The 22,541-nt window shown below is 36.2% G+C and overlaps 1 protein-coding gene across 1 annotated transcript; it reads right to left on the bottom strand.

The window, feature by feature from the left end:
• Nucleotides 1–611: 611 nt before the first annotated feature.
• LOC144440283 (electron transfer flavoprotein subunit beta-like) lies at nucleotides 612–15,435 on the bottom strand. The gene is made up of 6 exons (XM_078129631.1): nucleotides 15,317–15,435; nucleotides 12,168–12,326; nucleotides 10,965–11,123; nucleotides 7,447–7,668; nucleotides 3,233–3,406; nucleotides 612–807 (listed from the first exon to the last, which is right to left on the bottom strand). Exons 1-5 carry the CDS (start codon nucleotides 15,371–15,373, stop codon nucleotides 3,236–3,238), a joined length of 768 nt encoding a protein of 255 aa, XP_077985757.1. The 5' UTR covers nucleotides 15,374–15,435; the 3' UTR covers nucleotides 612–807; nucleotides 3,233–3,235.
• Between the last annotated feature and the right edge of the window lie 7,106 nt (nucleotides 15,436–22,541).

The following is a 22,541-nucleotide window of genomic DNA, read 5'->3' as shown; positions in this document are numbered from 1 at the left end:
ATGTTGGCAATGTATTGCATACATATAATGGATAAATTTGCTTCAGTCACCAGTCATAACAATGTTATAATTACTTGTACTTTGCATGTCTGATGTTTTATCCTTCACTTTCCATGTACTGTGAAAATCCAATCATCCACTGACCCAAGTCATTAACCTACATGTACGGTGAAAATCCAAGCATCCACTGACCCAAGTCATTGACCTACATGTAGAGCAATCATCATAGTTCAGTTTCTTCTATTTTCTATTTCACGAAAAAAATAAATGTCTTGCTGAGAAAAGTTTAAGAGTGGTAATGGCTCAAGCCCCTCCCAACACACTGACATCCTAACAATGTACATTGTATGTTTGCATGCTGTTGAATGTCAAATTATTGTAAATCCACCCCACCCCCCACCCCTCCACACCCCTTTGTGACAATCTTAGTCAGTTAGAGGTTGAGAAAAAAAGATCTTCATAAACACACACACACACTTTGTCATTCATACCTCTGTTAGGTTGTGCTAAAAAGACAGGGAAACTGTGATTTTCTTTGTACATGTTCTAATTTTATTATTGTAAGATATGTACAAAGCATACAACACTGTTGTATAGTTAACAAACACCCAAAACACTGCTATCAAAAGTCAATGACATTCAAAGAATTGTATACTCTGGTCTTTGTTTAAAATTTCAACAGTTTAATAGAATTCCTTTTCACACCCTGAATTCTTCTGTAATAATGACAGGTTGCCAGAATACTGCTTTCATGAAGCTGTTGCTATAGTAACAGGCTGCTATAGTAACAGGAAAATTTAATCATCGCTGAAAGAAAAAAAGAGAGATCATTTTGTAATAAAAGTAAACTTATTTTTGGATATACTAATTACTTTTGATGGTAGGAAAGCAAGGGTCAAACAGTACATGTAGTTGGTACAATGTAAACTCTAGATATAAAATTTTAAATTTTAGACTATGAACTGTCCTAGGTTCTCTCAAGTCAATGATAAATATTCATGAGTACTACTATTATGGAAATCACAATAAAACAATAATTTTTTGTAGGTTTTGATTAAAGGTATAATTCACACAAGTAATTCTACATCCTCAAAATATTTTCATAAACCACAGTACCTGTCTGATTCGCACATGTACCTTGGGTCCTACACTATGATATCATAGACTCCACATACATGTACATCTCAAAGTCCCATACTATGAAATTCTAGTTGCCACACACACCTAAGGATTACATTCTATGAAATCTGAGTCTCCACATAAACCTGTGTCCCATACAATAAAATCTGAGTCTCCACATAAACCTGTGTCCCATACAATAAAATCTGAGTCTCCACATAAACCTGTGTCCCATACAATAAAATCTGAGTCTCCACATAAACCTGTGTCCCATACAATAAAATCTGAGTCTCCACATAAACCTGTGTCCCATACAATAAAATCTGAGTCTCCACATAAACCTGTGTCCCATACAATAAAATCTGAGTCTCCACATAAACCTGTGTCCCATACAATAAAATCTGAGTCTCCACATAAACCTGTGTCCCATACAATAAAATCTGAGTCTCCACATAAACCTGTGTCCCATACAATAAAATCTGAGTCTCCACATAAACCTGTGTCCCATACAATAAAATCTCCACATAAACCTCAGGGTCCCAAAACTTTGACATTCTAGTCCATGACTACTAAGGGATGTGTGAATAAAACTTTGTTACTGAGCACATGATTTGCAGAAAACTTTCTCCCAAAGTGACATTTTGACCAAACAAGCTTAATTCAAAATAAGGGCAGATCTTTAAGTGTAAAACCTTACATTGTGACTACAACAAACCAAATTTGTCAACATATAAAAATTACTATTAAATTTACAACATGACTGTGCCCAGACTTGCATATCAGACATGTCCTAAATTTAAAGGCCCATAATTCAATGCAAGGTTCTCACATTAGTGTTATCTGATATATGGAGCTGTAAGGGTTACAATGTACATTGATTCAATCCAAGATTCTCACATTAGTGTTATCTGATATATAGAGCTGTAAGGGTTACAATGTACACTGATTCAATCTAAGATTCTCACATTAGTGTTATCTAATACATGTATGTGGAGCTGTAACTTAAGGATTACAATGGATCTCTGTTCTTCTGGACCAAGTAGTTTTTTCTATAAATATGTCAGAAAAGATTAAATCTTATGACTGAAAGGTGAAAGGTAGGTACAACTCGCCCCATTGCTAACTTACTCTGCCCATCACCAACTCTGCCCATCACCAACTCGGCCCATTGCTAACGAGTTGTCCCATCGCCAACTTGGCCCATTACTAACTCAGCCCATCGCCAACTTGGCCAATCGCCAACTCTGCCCATCACCAACTCAGCCTATTGCCAACTCGGTCCATTGCTAACTCGGCCCATGTGATTGTTAACGCAGCCTACCCATACCAACTTGGTCCATTCACTGACATGAAACCAACTCGACCCACTGTACAATAGTAGAGCTCGTTGGTTGGGGTACAGTTTCTACTTTGTCATCATATATCATGTATTCTTAATACACAGATATAGAAGACATAACAGACAACATATAGAGGATGATTATTCTGCTATTATTAACGATAATGCCAGTGTCATTTAAAGACGATACACCCTACATGTACATAAAGCGCATTGCATGCAAATGAGAAAATTCAAACTGCTGGCTGAGACATGGACTCTGAGCTCCCATTTTTTGTAAGTTTTGCATAGAATACTGGTCTCGACTGATATATTCTATACAAGAATTGGTGGGCCGAGTTGGCAGGGGGTGGGCCGAGCTGGCAGGGGCAGGCCAAGTTGGTGGGCAGCGTTGGGCGTTAACCGAAATGTGATACTGAATGAAACTAAGTTGTTAGGGGGAACACCACTCCTGGAAATGAAATCCTTTTCATAAACTATGGGTTCTGGAGAGTCATTTCATGATTTTACATCACATAATTACTTCAACACAGAGAAACATAAAGTTGATCATTTGCCTTTAATGGGTATCTTTGTTGTAGGCCAATGTTTTATGGGAATCAGCTGAAATAATATATTCACGGTTGAACAATGAATATTCATGACTCCCAAGTGCCTATTCTATTCATGGCAAAACATCTCTCATCAAAACATAGTTTATGAAAATGTCTTGATTTCCTTTAGTACTGTTCCCCTTGAATTAACACAGTAATAATCTGTGTTACAGGTACTTACTGTTTATATTCTTCCAGCATCTTTTAATTTTTGAACCAAATCTTCAACACTTTCTACCTTTTGTCCTCCTTCTCTTTTAGGTGGATCTTCAACTTTTAGAGTTTCTATACGTGACGAGATATCAACGCCATAGTCTGATGGCTTCTTCTTGGCCATTGGCTTCTTTTTGGCTTTCTGTGAAAACAGACAAAGTGAAATATAACTGCTGACATCAGATCGTTGATGAACAGAATGTGTTACAAACTGGGAAAGTAAACAAATAAATTGGATTTATAACACATGGCACCAATGTGGATGATAGGTCCATTTTAAAACAAACAAAATTGGAGCTAGTGTCCACCTCTAAAAATATTCATGAAGTTTATGTTAACACATCTGTGAATATCTCAGGCTGAGATAAAGATGCAAGTTCTCCGAGTCTGTTTGGCAACTCAGATTAACGTTTGTTACCACTCGTAAGCAGTGCTATAACATAATGCATGTACCAGGGTACATTTTTGAATGTACTTGTAATCATGTGTGGACTGTATGTGGAATGTATGTGGAGGGGGTAAACCACACAAATGGTAAAATAGCCGAGATGGTGAACAATGTGAATGCCAACCAATCATCACTGAACTTTGAGTTCAAGTACTAAATTCTCTCATTTTAAGGCAAAGCATTACAAAAATAGATATTATCATATACATGTAGGTCAATACCAGGGGATGGGTAACATTAGTGAGGGCAAAAACTGGTACATGTATGTAACATTTCTCCTGGTTTTGGTTGTACAAAAGAGTCTACATGTATTTCGCTTCTCCAAGCAGTCAAGAGTCACCCATCATTAATAAATCAAACAGACCAAAAAATCCAAGAAATATCAAGTGTTGATGGAAAAGTACCAGAAACTGCAGAGAGTGAGCTGACAGTGACAGTGAAAGTTACCAAACTGCAATAAATAATCCATTACGAGATATTTACAAATGTACTGTTCTGACCAAAACTGTTCAGCAGTGTGGTAGAGCTAATGTAAAGGTTATAGCAGTTCACCTTTTTATCAATGAACTTTTGAGCTGCCTTGGTCAACTGTCCTCATCTGAATGACAAATTCCAAAGTTACAGTTGACCACTAGGTGGCAGTATGATCTGTCTCATTTGACAATCCTTGCCAGAATAACAAATTTCATAGTTTCACTTGATTTCTAGGTGATGGTATGAGCTGTCTCAATTGACAATTCTCATCAGAATGACAATTCCATAGTTAATGATGACCACTAGGTGGCAGTATGATCTGTCTTCGTCGACTGTCCTCATCAGAATGACAAATTCTGTAGTTACTGGTAGTATGATCAGAGGAATAAATAAACAATACCAGGAGCTCCTCAGTTGGTCTTAACACTTCTTAGGCACAGTTTTAATTGGCATAAAGGTCATAACATTATTTACTTACCCATGATGCCTCATCTCAGTGTAAAACAAAGCTCAAAGCAAGATTTGACAATTTATAGCTGTTTTCAGAGAAATTGAAGAAAATCGGTATCCATGGTTTTCTAGGCGTAACAATTGTTGCATACATGTACCTAGGTTCATTTAATCTAAGATCTGCTGTTAATTACTTACCATGATATTTGGTAATGTTGTACACCTAGGTTCATTTAATCTAAGATCTGCTGTTAATTACTTACCATGATATTTGGTAATGTTGTACACCTAGGTTCATTTAATCTAAGATCTACTGTTAATTAATTACTTACCATGATATTTGGTAATGTTGCATATCTAGGTTCATTTAATCTAAGATCTACTGTTAATTACTTACCATGATATTTGGTAATGTTGTATACCTAGGTTCATTTAATCTAAGATCTGCTGTTAATTACTTACCATGATATTTGGTAATGTTGTACACCTAGGTTCATTTAATCTAAGATCTACTGTTAATTACTTACCATGATATTTGGTAATGTTGCATATCTAGGTTCATTTAATCTAAGATCTACTGTTAATTACTTACCATGATATTTGGTAATGTTGTATACCTAGGTTCATTTAATCTAAGATCTGCTGTTAATTACTTACCATGATATTTGGTAATGTTGTATACCTAGGTTCATTTAATCTAAGATCTACTGTTAATTACTTACCATGATATTTGGTAATGTTGCATATCTAGGTTCATTTAATCTAAGATCTACTGTTAATTACTTACCATGATATTTGGTAATGTTGTACACCTAGGTTCATTTAATCTAAGATCTACTGTTAATTAATTACTTACCATGATATTTGGTAATGTTGCATATCTAGGTTCATTTAATCTAAGATCTACTGTTAATTACTTACCATGATATTTGGTAATGTTGTACACCTAGGTTCATTTAATCTAAGATCTACTGTTAATTACTTACCATGATATTTGGTAATGTTGCATATCTAGGTTCATTTAATCTAAGATCTGCTGTTAATTACTTACCATGATATTACGTAATGTTGTACACCTAGGTTCATTTAATCTAAGATCTACTGTTAATTACTTACCATGATATTTGGTAATGTTGTACACCTAGGTTCATTTAATCTAAGATCTACTGTTAATTACTTACCATGATATTTGGTAATGTTGCATATCTAGGTTCATTTAATCTAAGATCTGCTGTTAATTACTTACCATGATATTACGTAATGTTGTACACCTAGGTTCATTTAATCTAAGATCTACTGTTAATTACTTACCATGATATTTGGTAATGTTGTACACCTAGGTTCATTTAATCTAAGATCTACTGTTAATTACTTACCATGATATTTGGTAATGTTGTATACCTAGGTTCATTTAATCTAAGATCTGCTGTTAATTACTTACCATGATATTTGGTAATGTTGTATACCTAGGTTCATTTAATCTAAGATCTACTGTTAATTACTTACCATGATATTTGGTAATGTTGCATATCTAGGTTCATTTAATCTAAGATCTACTGTTAATTACTTACCATGATATTTGGTAATGTTGTACACCTAGGTTCATTTAATCTAAGATCTACTGTTAATTAATTACTTACCATGATATTTGGTAATGTTGCATATCTAGGTTCATTTAATCTAAGATCTACTGTTAATTACTTACCATGATATTTGGTAATGTTGTACACCTAGGTTCATTTAATCTAAGATCTACTGTTAATTACTTACCATGATATTTGGTAATGTTGCATATCTAGGTTCATTTAATCTAAGATCTGCTGTTAATTACTTACCATGATATTACGTAATGTTGTACACCTAGGTTCATTTAATCTAAGATCTACTGTTAATTACTTACCATGATATTTGGTAATGTTGTACACCTAGGTTCATTTAATCTAAGATCTACTGTTAATTACTTACCATGATATTTGGTAATGTTGTACACCTAGGTTCATTTAATCTAAGATCTACTGTTAATTACTTACCATGATATTTGGTAATGTTGCATATCTAGGTTCATTTAATCTAAGATCTACTGTTAATTACTTACCATGATATTTGGTAATGTTGCATATCTAGGTTCATTTAATCTAAGATCTACTGTTAATTACTTACCATGATATTTGGTAATGTTGAATATCTAGGTTCATTTAATCTAAGATCTACTGTTAATTACTTACCATGATATTTGGTAATGTTGCATATCTAGGTTCATTTAATCTAAGATCTACTGTTAATTACTTACCATGATATTTGGTAATGTTGCATATCTAGGTTCATTTAATCTAAGATCTACTGTTAATTACTTACCATGATATTTGGTAATGTTGCATATCTAGGTTCATTTAATCTAAGATCTGCTGTTAATTACTTACCATGATATTTGGTAATGTTGCATATCTAGGTTCATTTAATCTAAGATCTACTGTTAATTACTTACCATGATATTTGGTAATGTTGCATATCTAGGTTCATTTAATCTAAGATCTGCTGTTAATTACTTACCATGATATTTGGTAATGTTGCATATCTAGGTTCATTTAATCTAAGATCTGCTGTTAATTACTTACCATGATATTTGGTAATGTTGCATATCTAGGTTCATTTAATCTAAGATCTGCTGTTAATTACTTACCATGATATTTGGTAATGTTGCATATCTAGGTTCATTTAATCTAAGATCTGCTGTTAATTACTTACCATGATATTTGGTAATGTTGCATATCTAGGTTCATTTAATCTAAGATCTGCTGTTAATTACTTACCATGATATTTGGTAATGTTGCATATCTAGGTTCATTCAACCTAAGATCTGCTGTCACAACACATGGCATCTTTACACGTATAGTTTCCAAACCACCATCAATTTCCCTGACAACCTTTAAATGACCATCATCTAACGCAACCTCTGATGCAAACGTTGCCTGTGGCCAGTCAAGATATGATGCTAACATCTGTCCTGTTTGGTTACAGTCATCATCTATTGCCTGTAGAAGTAACACACTAGAAATTAGCATATAATTACAACTAACATCTGTCCTGTTTGGTTACAATCATCATCTATTGCCTGTAGAAGTAACACACTAGAAATTAGCATATAATTACAACTAACATCTGTCCTGTTTGGTTACAATCATCATCTATTGGCTGTAGAAGTAACACACTAGAAATTAGCATATAATTACAACTAACATCTGCCCTGTTTGGTTACAATCATCATCTATTGGCTGTAGAAGTAACACACTAGAAATTAGCATATAATTACAACTAACATCTGTCCTGTTTGGTTTTTGTCATCATCTATTGGCTGTAGAAGTAACACACTAGAAATTAGTATATAATTACAACTAACATCTGCCCTGTTTGGTTACAATCATCATCTATTGGCTGTAGAAGTAACACACTAGAAATTAGCATATAATTACAACTAACATCTGTCCTGTTTGGTTACAATCATCATCTATTGGCTGTAGAAGTAACACACTAGAAATTAGCATATAATTACAACTAACATCTGTCCTGTTTGGTTTTTGTCATCATCTATTGGCTGTAGAAGTAACACACTAGAAATTAGTATATAATTACAACTAACATCTGCCCTGTTTGGTTACAATCATCATCTATTGGCTGTAGAAGTAACACACTAGAAATTAGTATATAATTACACCTAACATCTGCCCTGTTTGGTTACAATCATCATCTATTGGCTGTAGAAGTAACACACTAGAAATTAGTATATAATTACACCTAACATCTGTCCTGTTTGGTTACAATCATCATCTATTGACTCAAAGTTACAAAATTGTCACTAGGATGTTTCTCATCTAAACAAAGTAAAATATTGGGAAATTTTATCTCATTGTACTTGTAAGTTCAGCTACAAATATACATATTTCATGCACTGTATAAGTTAAAATACACACAATTCTCAGAGGTTTTTGTAATAAACACACAGAAAAATAAATGAATAGATAAGGGGTGAGATCAATGCACGAGAACTCTCATACCTCTGTTACTATCACACACCTGGTACATGTTGTAACTAGGAAAGGATAGCTGTTCCATCCCTATGCTATGGAACCCCAGTGGCTGTACCAAGTATGTGAAAAATATCACTGTAACAGCACACTGGGTGTAACATACCTAGATTTGACAAATGTGTAACTGGTATACCAACATCAATGGAACAGGGATGGGAAAATTGCAATGCAGAATACAAAAATGTAGATTTTTCCCACAGCCATCTACAAATGTACCAGCTACAAATATATGTGATCATAGCTTTCTAATAGGTACATTGTATTTCTCATAGCCATGTACATTTGTACCTGATACAAAATACAGTACATCATCATTTATATGTATGCATACTTGTAAAGTGGTATTTCCCATAGCCATGTACGTGGTATTTCCCATAGCCATGTACGTGGTATTTCCCATAGCCATGTACGTGGTATTTCCCATAGCCATGTACGTGGTATTTCCCATAGCCATGTATGTGGTATTTCCCATAGCCATGTACATGGTATCTCCCATAGCCTTGTACCAGATACAAATGTATGTGAGCATAGCTGTAAAATGGTATTTCCCATAGCCATGTACATGGTATTTCCCATAGCCATGTACCAGTATACAAATGTCGACTGGCCGTGAGGGCAATAGCATTCTTCTGTTCATCGCTAGGGCCTGTCGATGACCTCAACATCAACCTTCGCCCTCGGGAAAAAGGTTGATGTTGAGGTGATCGACAGGCCCGAGGGGGGAACTGACGTATGCTATTGCCCGAACAAGAGGCCAGTCGACATTTGTTTTATAACACATCTCATTCATTACATAGTAGCGTACACAGTTCTGTAGGATTATCCTCCACTACAGGCAATACCATTCCTATTTTCACACAGTATTTTTCTAAAATACTCACAGCATTTTTGATAACACACTTTGTGCGCTTAGCATCTTTGTGTGACACCAGTTCTACAAGATCTACTTCAGACACTTTCCAAAAACGTAAATTATCGTTTGCCGCCATGGCCATTGACCTGTCTGAATATTTGTCGTCTGCAAGAATTTGTCTGCAAGGAAGACGCTCACGCATGCGTAATGGGCGGGCAATAGTCCACTCGACTTTTCATTCATGGAACTATTGCCCTATGGGGCAATAGATCGTCATTTCCTGGGCAACAGTATTCAAATTACACATACCACGTGACAGGGCATTGACCAATCGCAACACGACTCACGCAGATGATGTGTTATAAATACAAATGTCTGTGAGCATAGCTGTAAAGTGGTATTTCCCATAGCCATGTACCAGATACAACTGTATATGAGCATAGCTGTAAAGTGGTATTTCCCATAGCCATGTACGTTGTATTTCCCATAGCCATGTACCAGATACAACTGTATGTGAGCATAGCTGTAAAGTGGTATTTCCCATAGCCATGTACCAGATACAACTGTATGTGAGCATAGCTGTAAAGTGGTATTTCCCATAGCCATGTACCAGATACAACTGTATGTGAGCATAGCTGTAAAGTGGTATTTCCCATAGCCATGTATGTTGTATTTCCCATAGCCATGTACCAGATACAACTGTATGTGAGCATAGCTGTAAAGTGATATTTCCCATAGCCATGTACCAGATACAACTGTATGTGAGCATAGCTGTAAAGTGGTATTTCCCATAGCCATGTACCAGATACAAATGTATGTGAGCATAGCTGTAAAGTGGTATTTCCCATAGCCATGTACCAGATACAAATGTATGTGAGCATAGCTGTAAAGTGGTATTTCCCATAGCCATGTACGTTGTATTTCCCATAGCTTGTACCAGATACAAATGTATGTGAGCATAGCTGTAAAGTAGGTATTTCCCATAGCCATGTACCAGATACAACTGTATGCGAGCATAGCTGTAATGTAGATATTTCTCACAGCCATGCACCAGCTAAATGCAATGTATATGTGAGAATAGTTGAAAAATAAGCAATGCTATAACAGGGGTATTTACCACAGCCATGTAACAGCTATGTAAGCAATGCTATAACAGGGGTATTTCCCACAGCCATGTAACAGCTATGTAAGCAATGCTGGTCGAAATTGGCTGGTGTATGCCACAGATATGAGAGGGCATGTACAAATGTATGCATGGACACATGGCCAGAAAGTAATAGCTCCCTCCTGACGGTGCCCATTGGTGGCTAAAAAGTTGCACATGTCCCTGTAAATTGTAATGTTGCTCCCTAAGGTACAGAATATAACAAACTGAGTGGTTTTTTTTTACCTGTTTTCCTAATATAACTAAATTAATATCTTCTTCTTGTACTAATTTGGCTAGTATCTTAGACACTTGTAATGGGCCCATATCTTCATAGTCCTTTCCTTTCACTTCTACATGGACAGCACGGTCAGCTCCCATGGCAAGGGCTGTACGAAGTGTTTCCTGGAAAACATAAATAACAGACTAAGTATGATATTGCGAATAACAAGTGATGTAGTAATGATTTCCTGTAAAATACAACGATAGTTATTAGTATTATACAGTAAACATAGCGATGTTTTTATTTTATTTTACTTTATTTTTCACAACATGATCAATTTACTGCACATTTACAATACTGTATAAGACCAAAGCAGTTACACTTCCGCAAGAACATCAGACGCCGCTACTTAGAAAACAGGAATAATGTAATATCAAAATATTGGGAATAGCTGTACTAAGGGTTTTATGGAAAACAGGAATAAAGTAATATCAAAATATTGGGAATAGCTAGGGCTGTACTAAGGATTTTATGGAAAACAGGAATAATCATAGCATGCTATTATTGACAGCCAAGGCTATGACTATACATGTACTTTGGAGTGATTCTTTTCTTTAAATACAGATTGTTTTTGTATCGAGAATAAACTCCCTGTGATACACATACACACACATTTCAAATGTACATACACAATTACACACAGACTCTGCACATACTACAGTACATGTACATTGTATGCCTCATCCCACCCCAATCAGCATTCATATCGTGAATGAGACATGGCTGAGTGATACAGCCTCCCCATTAAGTCTGTAGAATACTCATCCTGGGTTTGGTCAATGACAGAGAATATCCTGTTGTCAATGGAGTGTGTACCCATGACCTGTCCTCCTCCTACTACTAGTACTAGTCCCTAGTTTTAACCACCATGTCATAAGGAGCTGATTAACTAATGTATATGTAGACCTACCTACAGGCTACAGTTGTACATGGTTAAAAATACAGATGTTGGTTGAATGGTTTCATTTATTACTTCTCCTACATTCTTACCTGTGACTATTGTACACCACAGGTGACAGCAACAACTTCCCTTGTTAATACATTTTGTATCTTTTACTTATATTTTGAGATTTTTACCTGTGACAGTTGTGGACCACAAATGACAGTGACAACTTCCCTAGTTATTTTCCTTTAGCTTATACTAAATGAATCCGACAAATTCTTACCTGTGATTGTTGTGGACCACAGCTGACAGCGACAACTTCCTTGGCTATTTTCTTTTGTTTAAGTCTGACAGCTTCTTCTACAGCAATTTCATCAAATGGATTCATACTATGTTTAACTCCTTCTGTAACAACTCCAGATTGGTCTGGCTTGACACGAATCTAAATAAACAAACAAACAAACAAACAATATTTGATAAATTGAATTACATAGTTAAAGTGGCACATACTGAGTTTACAAACCTTATACTCAAGTGAAAATACTTACAAAAATACTTTAATAAAACCGTTCCAGTATAATGTTGTTAATGTCAATGTACCGATACACACCAATGAATGTGATCATGACTGCTTCAATCTTTTATTGTACTACATTTTGTACTTATGGATTCAAACAACCTCTAATTATCATGTACAACTAGATTCATATCATTCCCCGACATTCTTCATTCAGCCAAGGAAAATACGAGTGACTTAAAGGGGCCTTTGTCACTATGAGTCGCTTGGCAAGTAGTGACAACCCTTAGGTCATTTTCCCGCTGAAAGAAGAAAAATAAATATTGGAGAATAACATAATTTTACCAGCGGCAAGAAAAGTCAGGGAAAATAATGGCAATTTTGAATATTTTGGCTCATATTTTGAACACAGCAGAACCAGTGGTGTAGACACTTGTTGACGTGAGTTCATTGCTCGAAATTAGGTTATTTCTTTAATAGACCTACCACTGTACCAGTACAACTGTACATGTGTAGTTGGCTATCAATTTCAGAAAGTGGTAGCCCAAGGATGGTGACCTATACTCCTATATTCCTGAACTAAAAACAGATTTCCTCTATTGGAAATGTGTTTTGTTATTAAAATACTTTCATGAATCTTCCATCCTTTAAATTATCACATAATCAGTGGTAGCCTAAGTGGGCTACCTGCTGCAAATTATGGTAGCCCCTTGACAAGAATTGGTAGTCTGTGGACTTGGAACTACTGTTAATTTCAAACCCTGGTGTTGTCATGTCATAGAATGACCAGAGTATAAATTCCATATTGTTTATTCAACTTGGCTTGTGCATGCTACATGTGTAGTCATGTAATGAATTATGACATCTATGCGCTGAAATGGCTGCAATTGATAGTATCCTCCCCGGGGAGTTGAGGAAGACTAAAGGGCTGTTGTGCTGTTCTGATCCGAGCCAGGGGTAATAATTGTAAAGCGCTTTGAGCACGGCATGGGAAAGCACTATATAAGAACCCAACATTATTATTATTATTAATGTCTAATTATTGGTATTTTAAAAAATTGTTATTGAATATATTTTTGGTTGCCTGATGGAAAAAAATAATATATTCCAGTTACATTTGTACAGCTAGTCCAGGTTTAAACATGAATTATGATATTCCTCTGGAAGAAAATGTACTATCCAAAATGTATTAATTTAGGAGACCTTGACTAATTCTATGACTCTATTTCTTTAATCTGCCAAAATGATTTACAAATTGATGCCTTCTACAGTGGGGTTTGAAAAAAAAGTCACTAAAATTTTTAATTAACCAATTGGTTTTGAGTATGATTTTAAATCAACCAATCGGTTTGGAGTATGATTTTAATACAAACAATCAATTTGGATTATGATTTATGAATTGAAAATGTCATCAACATGTAGTGTGCATATGCACTACTTTTTTGTAAACTTTTTTTAACCAAGCGATCACCATTTTTAAGGTGTTTGCTGAGAATCATACCACTAAATGTCTCCATATAGGGAGGTGATGAGTCACGTGTAGAGTGGTGTCGAACCATTGATACAGATACAAGTCAGGTGTTTGCTAGGGAGTCTAAACCAGTTCCTATCCCTTCATGCCATGGTGGTCTAGTCTATAGAGGCCCTAACCTGAACTCCCTAGCCAGCCTGTGGTGGACACTGACAGTGTATCTAATGGCTGTTTGATATATTTCTAAAGGTACCATTTTATCAAATCTATGAGTTATGTAACAATTGTAGATGACAAACCTAATCAATGAACAAAGGTTGAGATTATCTTTTGTGACATCAATTAATTTGCATACAACATGTACATTGGAATCATTTTATATATTTTCAATTTCCTACCCACAGGTACAAAGGTACATGATGTAAGCAGTGGGTTGCACACAATTATTCATATACAGTACACAAACTCTATTTGTAACGTAACAGGTTAGTACTGTATTTAACACTGAAACCATTACTTGTGAATATCTCAAAGACTATAACTTTGGTGCTGAAATATTTTTAATGAATGGGGGGAAAAAAGCATTCCCATATGACTTAAAAAAATGTGTTCCCAAAAATATGGCCTCAGAGAATAGGGTAGGTACTAAGGTAGGTCGGGATTTTTATTGTACTTTATCTTTTTAATTGTTTTTATTTTGGAAAAAAATTGCTTCGCAAACAAACAAAATGTCGGTCAGAATACCCATTCTGTGATAGTTTCATCACTGGAGAAAGAAAACGGGCATGTATGAAGGTCGAAATGACAGAGAATTTCTCATCTTTTTGGTTAAATGTGTGGGGGTTTTTTAATGTATACAGTATAGGTTCGGAGGTCTTAAAACTAGGGTCGGTCGTCCACGGCCCGGGTTCTCGGAAGCATACCATTTTTTGGCCTAAATTGAAATTGTTGGCCCTTTCTCTAAACTGTATACATGAACATGAAGAAGAACAGTGAATCGTCGGGTACTGTACGATCGAGAGGTGATATTTCAAGACTTCTCAGGCTGCCAGTTTAGTTTACTAGAGGACACCGATTCGCCAAGGTAATATAGTTACATTCTGATCGCTTACCGTACCCATAATAACTGGGCCAATTGTTTCACTTCTTTTCAATAGACACCAATCTTCCTCTAAAACGGAATTCTTTATTGTCTACATTCGAGAAATACGATGAACATTTCACACCAGTGGTGTATACGTTAAAACCTCGCAAAGTCCACATGCACACGTACATGTAACTGAACTCTGCGAAGGTCGTGTCATACGCGAGCTACCCGACACTGCAAACTTAGTGTTATGGAGATGGAAACATTCTGAAAGCTTTGCTCTTGTCTACGACAGTATTCACGTCCTGGGGACACACTGAAACAAAATCACTTTATATTTTTTTGTAAATCACTTACTTTGACTGCATAGTCGATTACGCGTTTTACTCCAACCAACACACGGAGGGACGCCATTTTGCCGGTGACACAGTAACGAGATCTCGCGAGGAAAGAGATTTCTTCGGAACGTACTGACCTTGTGACCTGTCCTTGAGCGAATGAATGAATACATGACACGTGAGTGACGTTTACATGTCAAGAACCAAGGACACGAGAAACGTACCAAGACTTCGATTACTTTCTTTGCATTGCTTGGGATAAACCATATAATTATAATCATCCACGTCACATCACGTCACGTCGAATAAAACTGTTGCTTCAACTTCAGAATAAAAAAATAATCTAAAGGTGGATCGCAGGCACTTGTTTCCCGAGATATGTATCACTGTATCAGAATGATATGATTTCTGTCAGAATACAATAGCATATTGACGTATTTAGCCATAGACCCTCCACTAATTTAGCCAATTATATATGATAGAGGTAAATAACACATGTCTACGATCACGCAAATCCACTAGTAGTAGTACCACAGTCGCTTCAGTGTAAACTGTTATTCCCTTCCTAAATGGATTTATTCTATGACATCGGTTAGTGATGTCATACATGTTGTATGTATGTAGGGGGTATGACATCGCTACCGATTTTATAAGAATATCGCCAATCCCTATAATAACGTCATTGTTCTGTATTAGGACCGTCATAGACAAGAATAAAACCATTTAGGAAAGGAATAACAGTATACAAGCGACTGTGACTAGTACTCACCGCGAGGGGAAACAAGTGCCTATGAGGTACGTGGATCTAGCGGCAGTGTTTGAACCACGGTGTGTGTGGCCGTGGGTTTGTGTGTGTGTGTGTGTGTGTCTGTGTGTGTGTGTGTGTGTCTGTGTGTCTGTGTGTGTATGTATGTATGTATGTATGTATGTATGTATGTATGTATGTATGTATGTATGTATGTATGTATGTATGTATTTCTGAATTTAGCTGTAACTTGTTTTCTGTCATCCGTAGTTTTATGTCACTGATGTAGCTGGTTTCTGTAGAGTAAATGTTGTCATGGAAACAAGAAATATACAAAGTCTTGTCAGCCATTATACATTTCTAGATAATATTAAACTAACAAATTTATTTTAATGAAAAGCAATCGTTACGTGGTTCACCAAAAGTCGTTAGAGTTGAAGATGAAAGTAGTTACGTTCAAGAAGTCGTACTTCTACTTTACAACAGGAATTTTAGGTACAGTTTGAAAAGACACAGACATTAGGTAAGAAGGAGGGAAAGCATATAATGTAGGAATGGTTACCCCGGCAAGAGTTTGTCAGCAACATGAAAAATCACAGAACACATCGTACCACATGACGTTGAGGGCGCTAGTGCTACGCTAGACACATTCAAAATACTTATGTTGGGGAAAATGTCGACAAAAAATTATATTCAGGAAGAAGGCGTTCAACAATAAAGTAATACCTTGTTTGTTTGTTTGTTTGTGTGTGTGGGGTTTTTTTATTTGTTTTTTGCGGGTTTATTGTTTGTTTGTTTTGCACAATTGTGTGGGGTTTTTTCCGTCAATAATGATTTCTTTCTTGGTCAGCTTTCAGAGTAAGCTGCAGCTGTAGGGGATCTTCGCTTCGATTTTAATAGTTTTAATTTTCCGCAAACAGTCCGACAGGTAAAACGAGAAGAGAAAAACTGATCAGAAATTAAAAAATAATAATACATATAAAAATTATAGCGAAAAAAGCATAGCTACAAGTATTGCAACTGGTTCAGCTACGATTTGATTTATTTTAGTTTTCAATTTCGCTTGATACCTCTTTATGAATACTATAAACATATGTATGTCTTTCTAGCGGAAAACAATCACTAACTACGGACCAGAAAGGGCTCCCTCTTTGGTTGTTGCCTCTCTTGCAGCATAACTTATTAGATATTAACTGTTAGTTCGCTCATTTTTTAGTTGTTTGTATGCTTGTTATATTACGTATCCCCCTAAAAACTAATAATACAAAGACACAAAACAAATTTAATAAGATCCACATCAAGAACTATAAGCACAGGCCTTAAAAAATGTGTACTCCTGAGAACGTTCAAGTTTAGAATAAGTGGGGTAGGTAGATTTTTATTTATTTTTTATATGTGAGTGTTTAGTTCAGGTAGTTATGTTTTCCATTGTTTCCCATATAGTCTCTGTGTTATTGGTTTCTTCTCATCAGATGTACAGCCATTACAGACTGGAAGAAAGAGTGTTATATTGTCTTTTTAAGTTGATGTCAGTTTCCTCATCCACATTTCTTGCGAGACTTCACAATTTTCGCAATTTTATTTATTTATTCTCGAATACGTAAAAAAAGGGGAGTTTAAGATCACCAGTAATAAGCTAGGTGGGGATAGGTAACCCGAACGAAACATTTTTAGGCCTAATTGTTGCAGCATAGACAGTGGAGTGTCTATATGGTTGCAGGAAGCATTTTTTTAAAAATTCAATTTCAATGAACAATTGATGGTCGTTCCCCGTAGCTCAATACACATCCAATTGATACCAGCACAGACTTATTTTATGGTAGAGTGTTTTTGATTGTCTAACCCCACCATTGGCAATCTCTCAGATAAAATTACAGAATTAGGACCTGATGGTTGTTATCTTTTTAAAATAAATTTGCATAGGGCTTATAGTCAGTTACCAGTGGACCCGTATAACTTTCATTTGCTTGATTTCATATGGATAGGGTCGGTTTCCATAGATACTTGACGGCCATAAATTTGTCCTTTAAGGTCTACAGTAATTATTAGTCTTTATATTGATTGTGAGAGACAATCAATGCTGTAGTGTACATGTTTGCCAATTTGGTCACAGGACAGTGAACATTCTTGACGATTTTTTTTGTGGCGTTGAACTTTCCACATCTTCTCTTTCTGCTTTTGATGCATTACAGATTCTTTTCATTCAATTACGTTTTGTATGAATCCCTTGTATTGGTTTAAATGCATGCAGTTGAAGCGACGCCATGCTATCAGAGCCTGAAATCGCCGTTGAGGGCGCCGTATACATTGCCAGTACATAAAGTATCTGTATAAAGTTTTTGAAATATTGGAAATCAGCGGTGTTAGTATCTGCATAAAAAACATATACATAGTAACCATGGTAACTCCCATAGTAACAACCAAATGACTTTTGCATGGATAATAATAGTTAGAGGTAGCTAAGTGATTGAGAATTCAAAGTAAACAAAAATTACCATAATATGTAATACATGGATAGTCAGGCATATCGAAACAAATCAATAATGGCGACTTTATACAGAAAACAAGTGATAGCTATCAATCAACACACAACGACTAAATGATCAACCAACCACATTGTAGACATGAAAAGTAGAGATAACATGACATTATTTTGGTTTTAGTCTAACATGTTATTCGAAAATACAGTCTGAAACTAGGAGCAGACCCAGTCTTTCGCCTTCCCCCTGTATCCTCTGGTCATTTTACTTCCACCCATTGTGCTTCTTACTGTCTGAGACTTGGTGAACAGCAACTCGGTGGCAATTTTAAGTCATCGTCGCTAACCACTAGCCTCTTTACGGCAACACTTAAAAGACTCCACAGAACAGGGTACGCATGCGTCAGCGGAGCAATGTGCGCCGGCTTGCTGGAATGTCTCCAGAAATAGGTTCAACAAAACACTCTGAAACGAAGTTGATGAAGGTCAATAATCAAATTCATTAATATTCAAGGATAAAATATGAAAAAAGACAGAAATGTTGGCTAGATAGCACAAGTAAAAGTTTTGTTCGAACGGGCAATTGTCACTTCATTTAGTCAACCAAACCAAATTTATACATCCTAAAACACATTGCAATGGTATACTTTAGTTGTGCAAATCGTCCTGTGTTATCAATAAATATTGAAACTGTACAAAATGTGACTACTTTTCCCGTGATCACAGACTGTTTTTATATATTCAGCTGCAGTGTAATCACATACTGCCTGCACTATTATGCCGAACACGACATATTCTGGTTACCGAAGTTGTGGCCAGTACGTAGGTAGCATCGTTGGAGGCCACACAACTGAAATTTTAGCAAAGTGTGGGCTAGAATTGTGGACGTGGTCGTAGCCGCTAATCTTATGACAATTCACTAAGCAGTGAATACCAAAGTACGTGTGAGAGAGAGAGAGAGAGAGAGAGAGAGAGAGAGAGAGAGAGAGAGAGAGAGAGAGAGAGAGAGAGAGAGAGAGAGAGAGAGAGAGAGAGAGAGAGAGAGAGAGAGAGAGAGAGAGAGAGAGAGAGACCGCCGGGTGTTCTTGTAAAGCTGGTTATTGCTAATAAAACGGACAAAGTTGTAACTACTTGTTTAGACTGCTGTATTTGTACCACATTACTTAACTATTTTGGCCCTCAGTGGTTTTCAAACACCTCAAACAAGTCATGTCTATAACACTACTGTATATTCACATTTCGTATTGCCATCGAGTGACATTTTGGACTCGGTCAATAATTAAATCAAGCTGACTACAAAGAGATCAAGAACTACAACCTATGTACAGAAACCATTAATGACAGCTTATTGACAACATCTAAGTATTGTTTTAATGTTGGTCAAAAGTCCACAGAAACAAACGTCAGAAACACTCAGATATTTTTCCTAGGCTATGGGTCAGTGCCTTTTTACTTACTACATATACGGTTCCGGACCGTATAACAAATGAAGGTCACGACCTCAGGTTCTGGTTATGTAAAACTATGTATTGGTTATGGAATAGATTGCGTCTTCATAAAACTCGTCATACCTAGTCGTTTCTTTTAATGTTTTTCTCTCTTTTTGAGGTCTAAACTAGTGACTGAATGAAATGTTTACATGAAACCATTTTGTTAAAGGAGAATTTTGAAGAATGTATATTAACAGGTAGACCATTGATATAGTAGCCACCTAGTTTTATTATATCTTGTAAAATAAGTTATTTATTGGTACATGTATTGGTTGTATCGGTACAATTTACAGTGGATAATTTGACACAGTATTTAAGAGCGTTACTTAGTTTGAGGGCCTAAAAAGAACTCTAAGGGTGTATTTAAGGACAAACACTGAGATACGTCCACCTCATTCTGCTGGTGGCTGCTGCTATCTCCATGTACGTTGTCTGACTTTGAGGAACAACAAAAGACGAAACTGACAACCGTTCAGATTAAGGTAATATAAGCTTGTTAATTTGTAATCTGTATATAGAGTGTCGTCACATTCACAAATGTTTGTCAGCAATTAATAGAAGTATATTATGTATGTACTACCAGAATTTACCAAATCAGTAAATCAGTAAAAAAAAATACCAAAAAGACCAGACAGATTTTTGTTTGAATTGATTGATTTACTTATCGGATGACCGACGGGAGCTTGTCCCATTTGTAGGCTCACTTGGTTCAGTGTCAGTGCAGGAGTAAACCGGAGTACCCGAGGAAAACCTGCATTGTTCGGTAGAGTCAAACTGAAAGACACTTATCTTACTTACAGCGTGGTGAATGTAATCACATTTAATCGGGATCGAAACCAGGCTGCAGAGGTAAGAGGCGTACGAGTTAACCGCTTGGCCATCGACAACCCAATATACAAACACTGAATAAGATATAAAATTATCGTGATTGTATAAGTCTGTGCGCTGTCAGTGTCTGTATCAGCGTGCGAAATTAACGCCGGTCTTTTGGTCCGAGACCAACAGATTTCCGTTCGGACCGATAGTTTTTCAGAATTACAACAACTTAGGGGTAGACCATTTGATATCCTGGGGGTTGGGGGGTTGGAAGATTGGTGGAGAGTCATTATTTTTGACCACCTACCTGCTTGCCTAGCCTGTGAATTATTTTTTTCTCCTTCGCCTATGCTGACAACTTTTTTTTCTTTCCTTCTTTGAGATATCCGGATTTTTTTACGTCAATGTTGATCACCTACTTTTGTTGCCACAATTTTCTATTTGCTTTTCGCACATGGTAATACAGAGAGTAAAAAGATTGTGTTCTATCACACGAAAACTATATATTTCAAGTCGTTTTTGATTTTCAATTAAATAAACATCATTGACAGTTTTTATGCCATGGTATGATGACACACTGAAAATGCAAATCGGAAACTTGATTGATGAGCTCAAACATTCAGACAGACCGGTCAGTTTCTCCAGCCCGGGGGGGGGGGTAGGGAGTGGTCAGTTTTTTCCATTGGGCAGACAAAAAGTCACTGACCCCCGTGAATAAAGTTTCATAGCATCTTGACAATAAGCCATAGAGGGGAGAGCTTTGAGACTGGAATATGTCCACCTCTTGTGTGAGTGTGTGTGTGGGGGGGGGGGGGCGTAGGTGGTCTCCCCCTAGAAGCCCTGGAGGATTTGTACTCCTAAAGGCAATTTTTAGGCTATTTACAGACACTTTCGGACAATAATTTGCAAGCTTTACAAGACAGCTCTAACATGTAAAAAGCAACTATATATGGTTGAAACATTTCTGAAAAATAGTTTCATAGCATGTTGACAGTAAGAAGTGGAGGGAAGAACTTTGATTTGAGACTGTGAAATGTGTACCTCTTATGAGGGTCCTAGGGGGTCTCCCCCAAGAAGCTTTTGAAGTTGTTTTTTTTACCAATTTTGGTGAATCTTATTGTTGGTTTAACGAATGGATGGCCTATGGTGATGGAGTCCAAGGGGTTTACCCCCTGGCAGATATGCAGGGTTTTTTTCTATTTAGGCAATTTTTAAGTTATTCATAGCCCCTGAGGTAATGTTGCCAAGCTTCGAAAAGCTAAAATAAATATAACTTTTAAAATAAGTTTTCCATGTTATAAAAGTGGACATGTAACATTGGTATAGAGGCATTGATATTGCATGAATAGTAAAGTTACTGATGTGTTAGAGCATTTTAGGAGTTCATACCTAGTGTACAATAGAAACTTGAATTTGAGTTGTGGTGTCGATACATGTAGTGTCCGAAATAAGTATATTCATCCCTTCTGACAAATTCAAACTGACGAGACTAGAACAATTTAGATTAAATTCTTTTATAAACTATCCAATAGTATGAAGATTACCATTACAAAACCTTCAAGTTCACTTATGCCCCAAAGTGCAAGATAAGTGAAGCACTGATTGTGAAACAGCCAAACATTTACATTGCATATTTTGTAACTAGTGTGGTAGATAGGTAATAAATGTATATGTAAAATTTTATGTATAGTTATGTTTGAACCCTTACATGAAG

This window comes from Glandiceps talaboti, chromosome 9 (assembly GCF_964340395.1).
Source record: "Glandiceps talaboti chromosome 9, keGlaTala1.1, whole genome shotgun sequence".
Taxonomy (NCBI): domain Eukaryota; kingdom Metazoa; phylum Hemichordata; class Enteropneusta; family Spengelidae; genus Glandiceps; species Glandiceps talaboti.
Note: the sequence above shows the minus strand (reverse complement) of the source record. Positions and strands in the feature narration are given on the sequence as shown.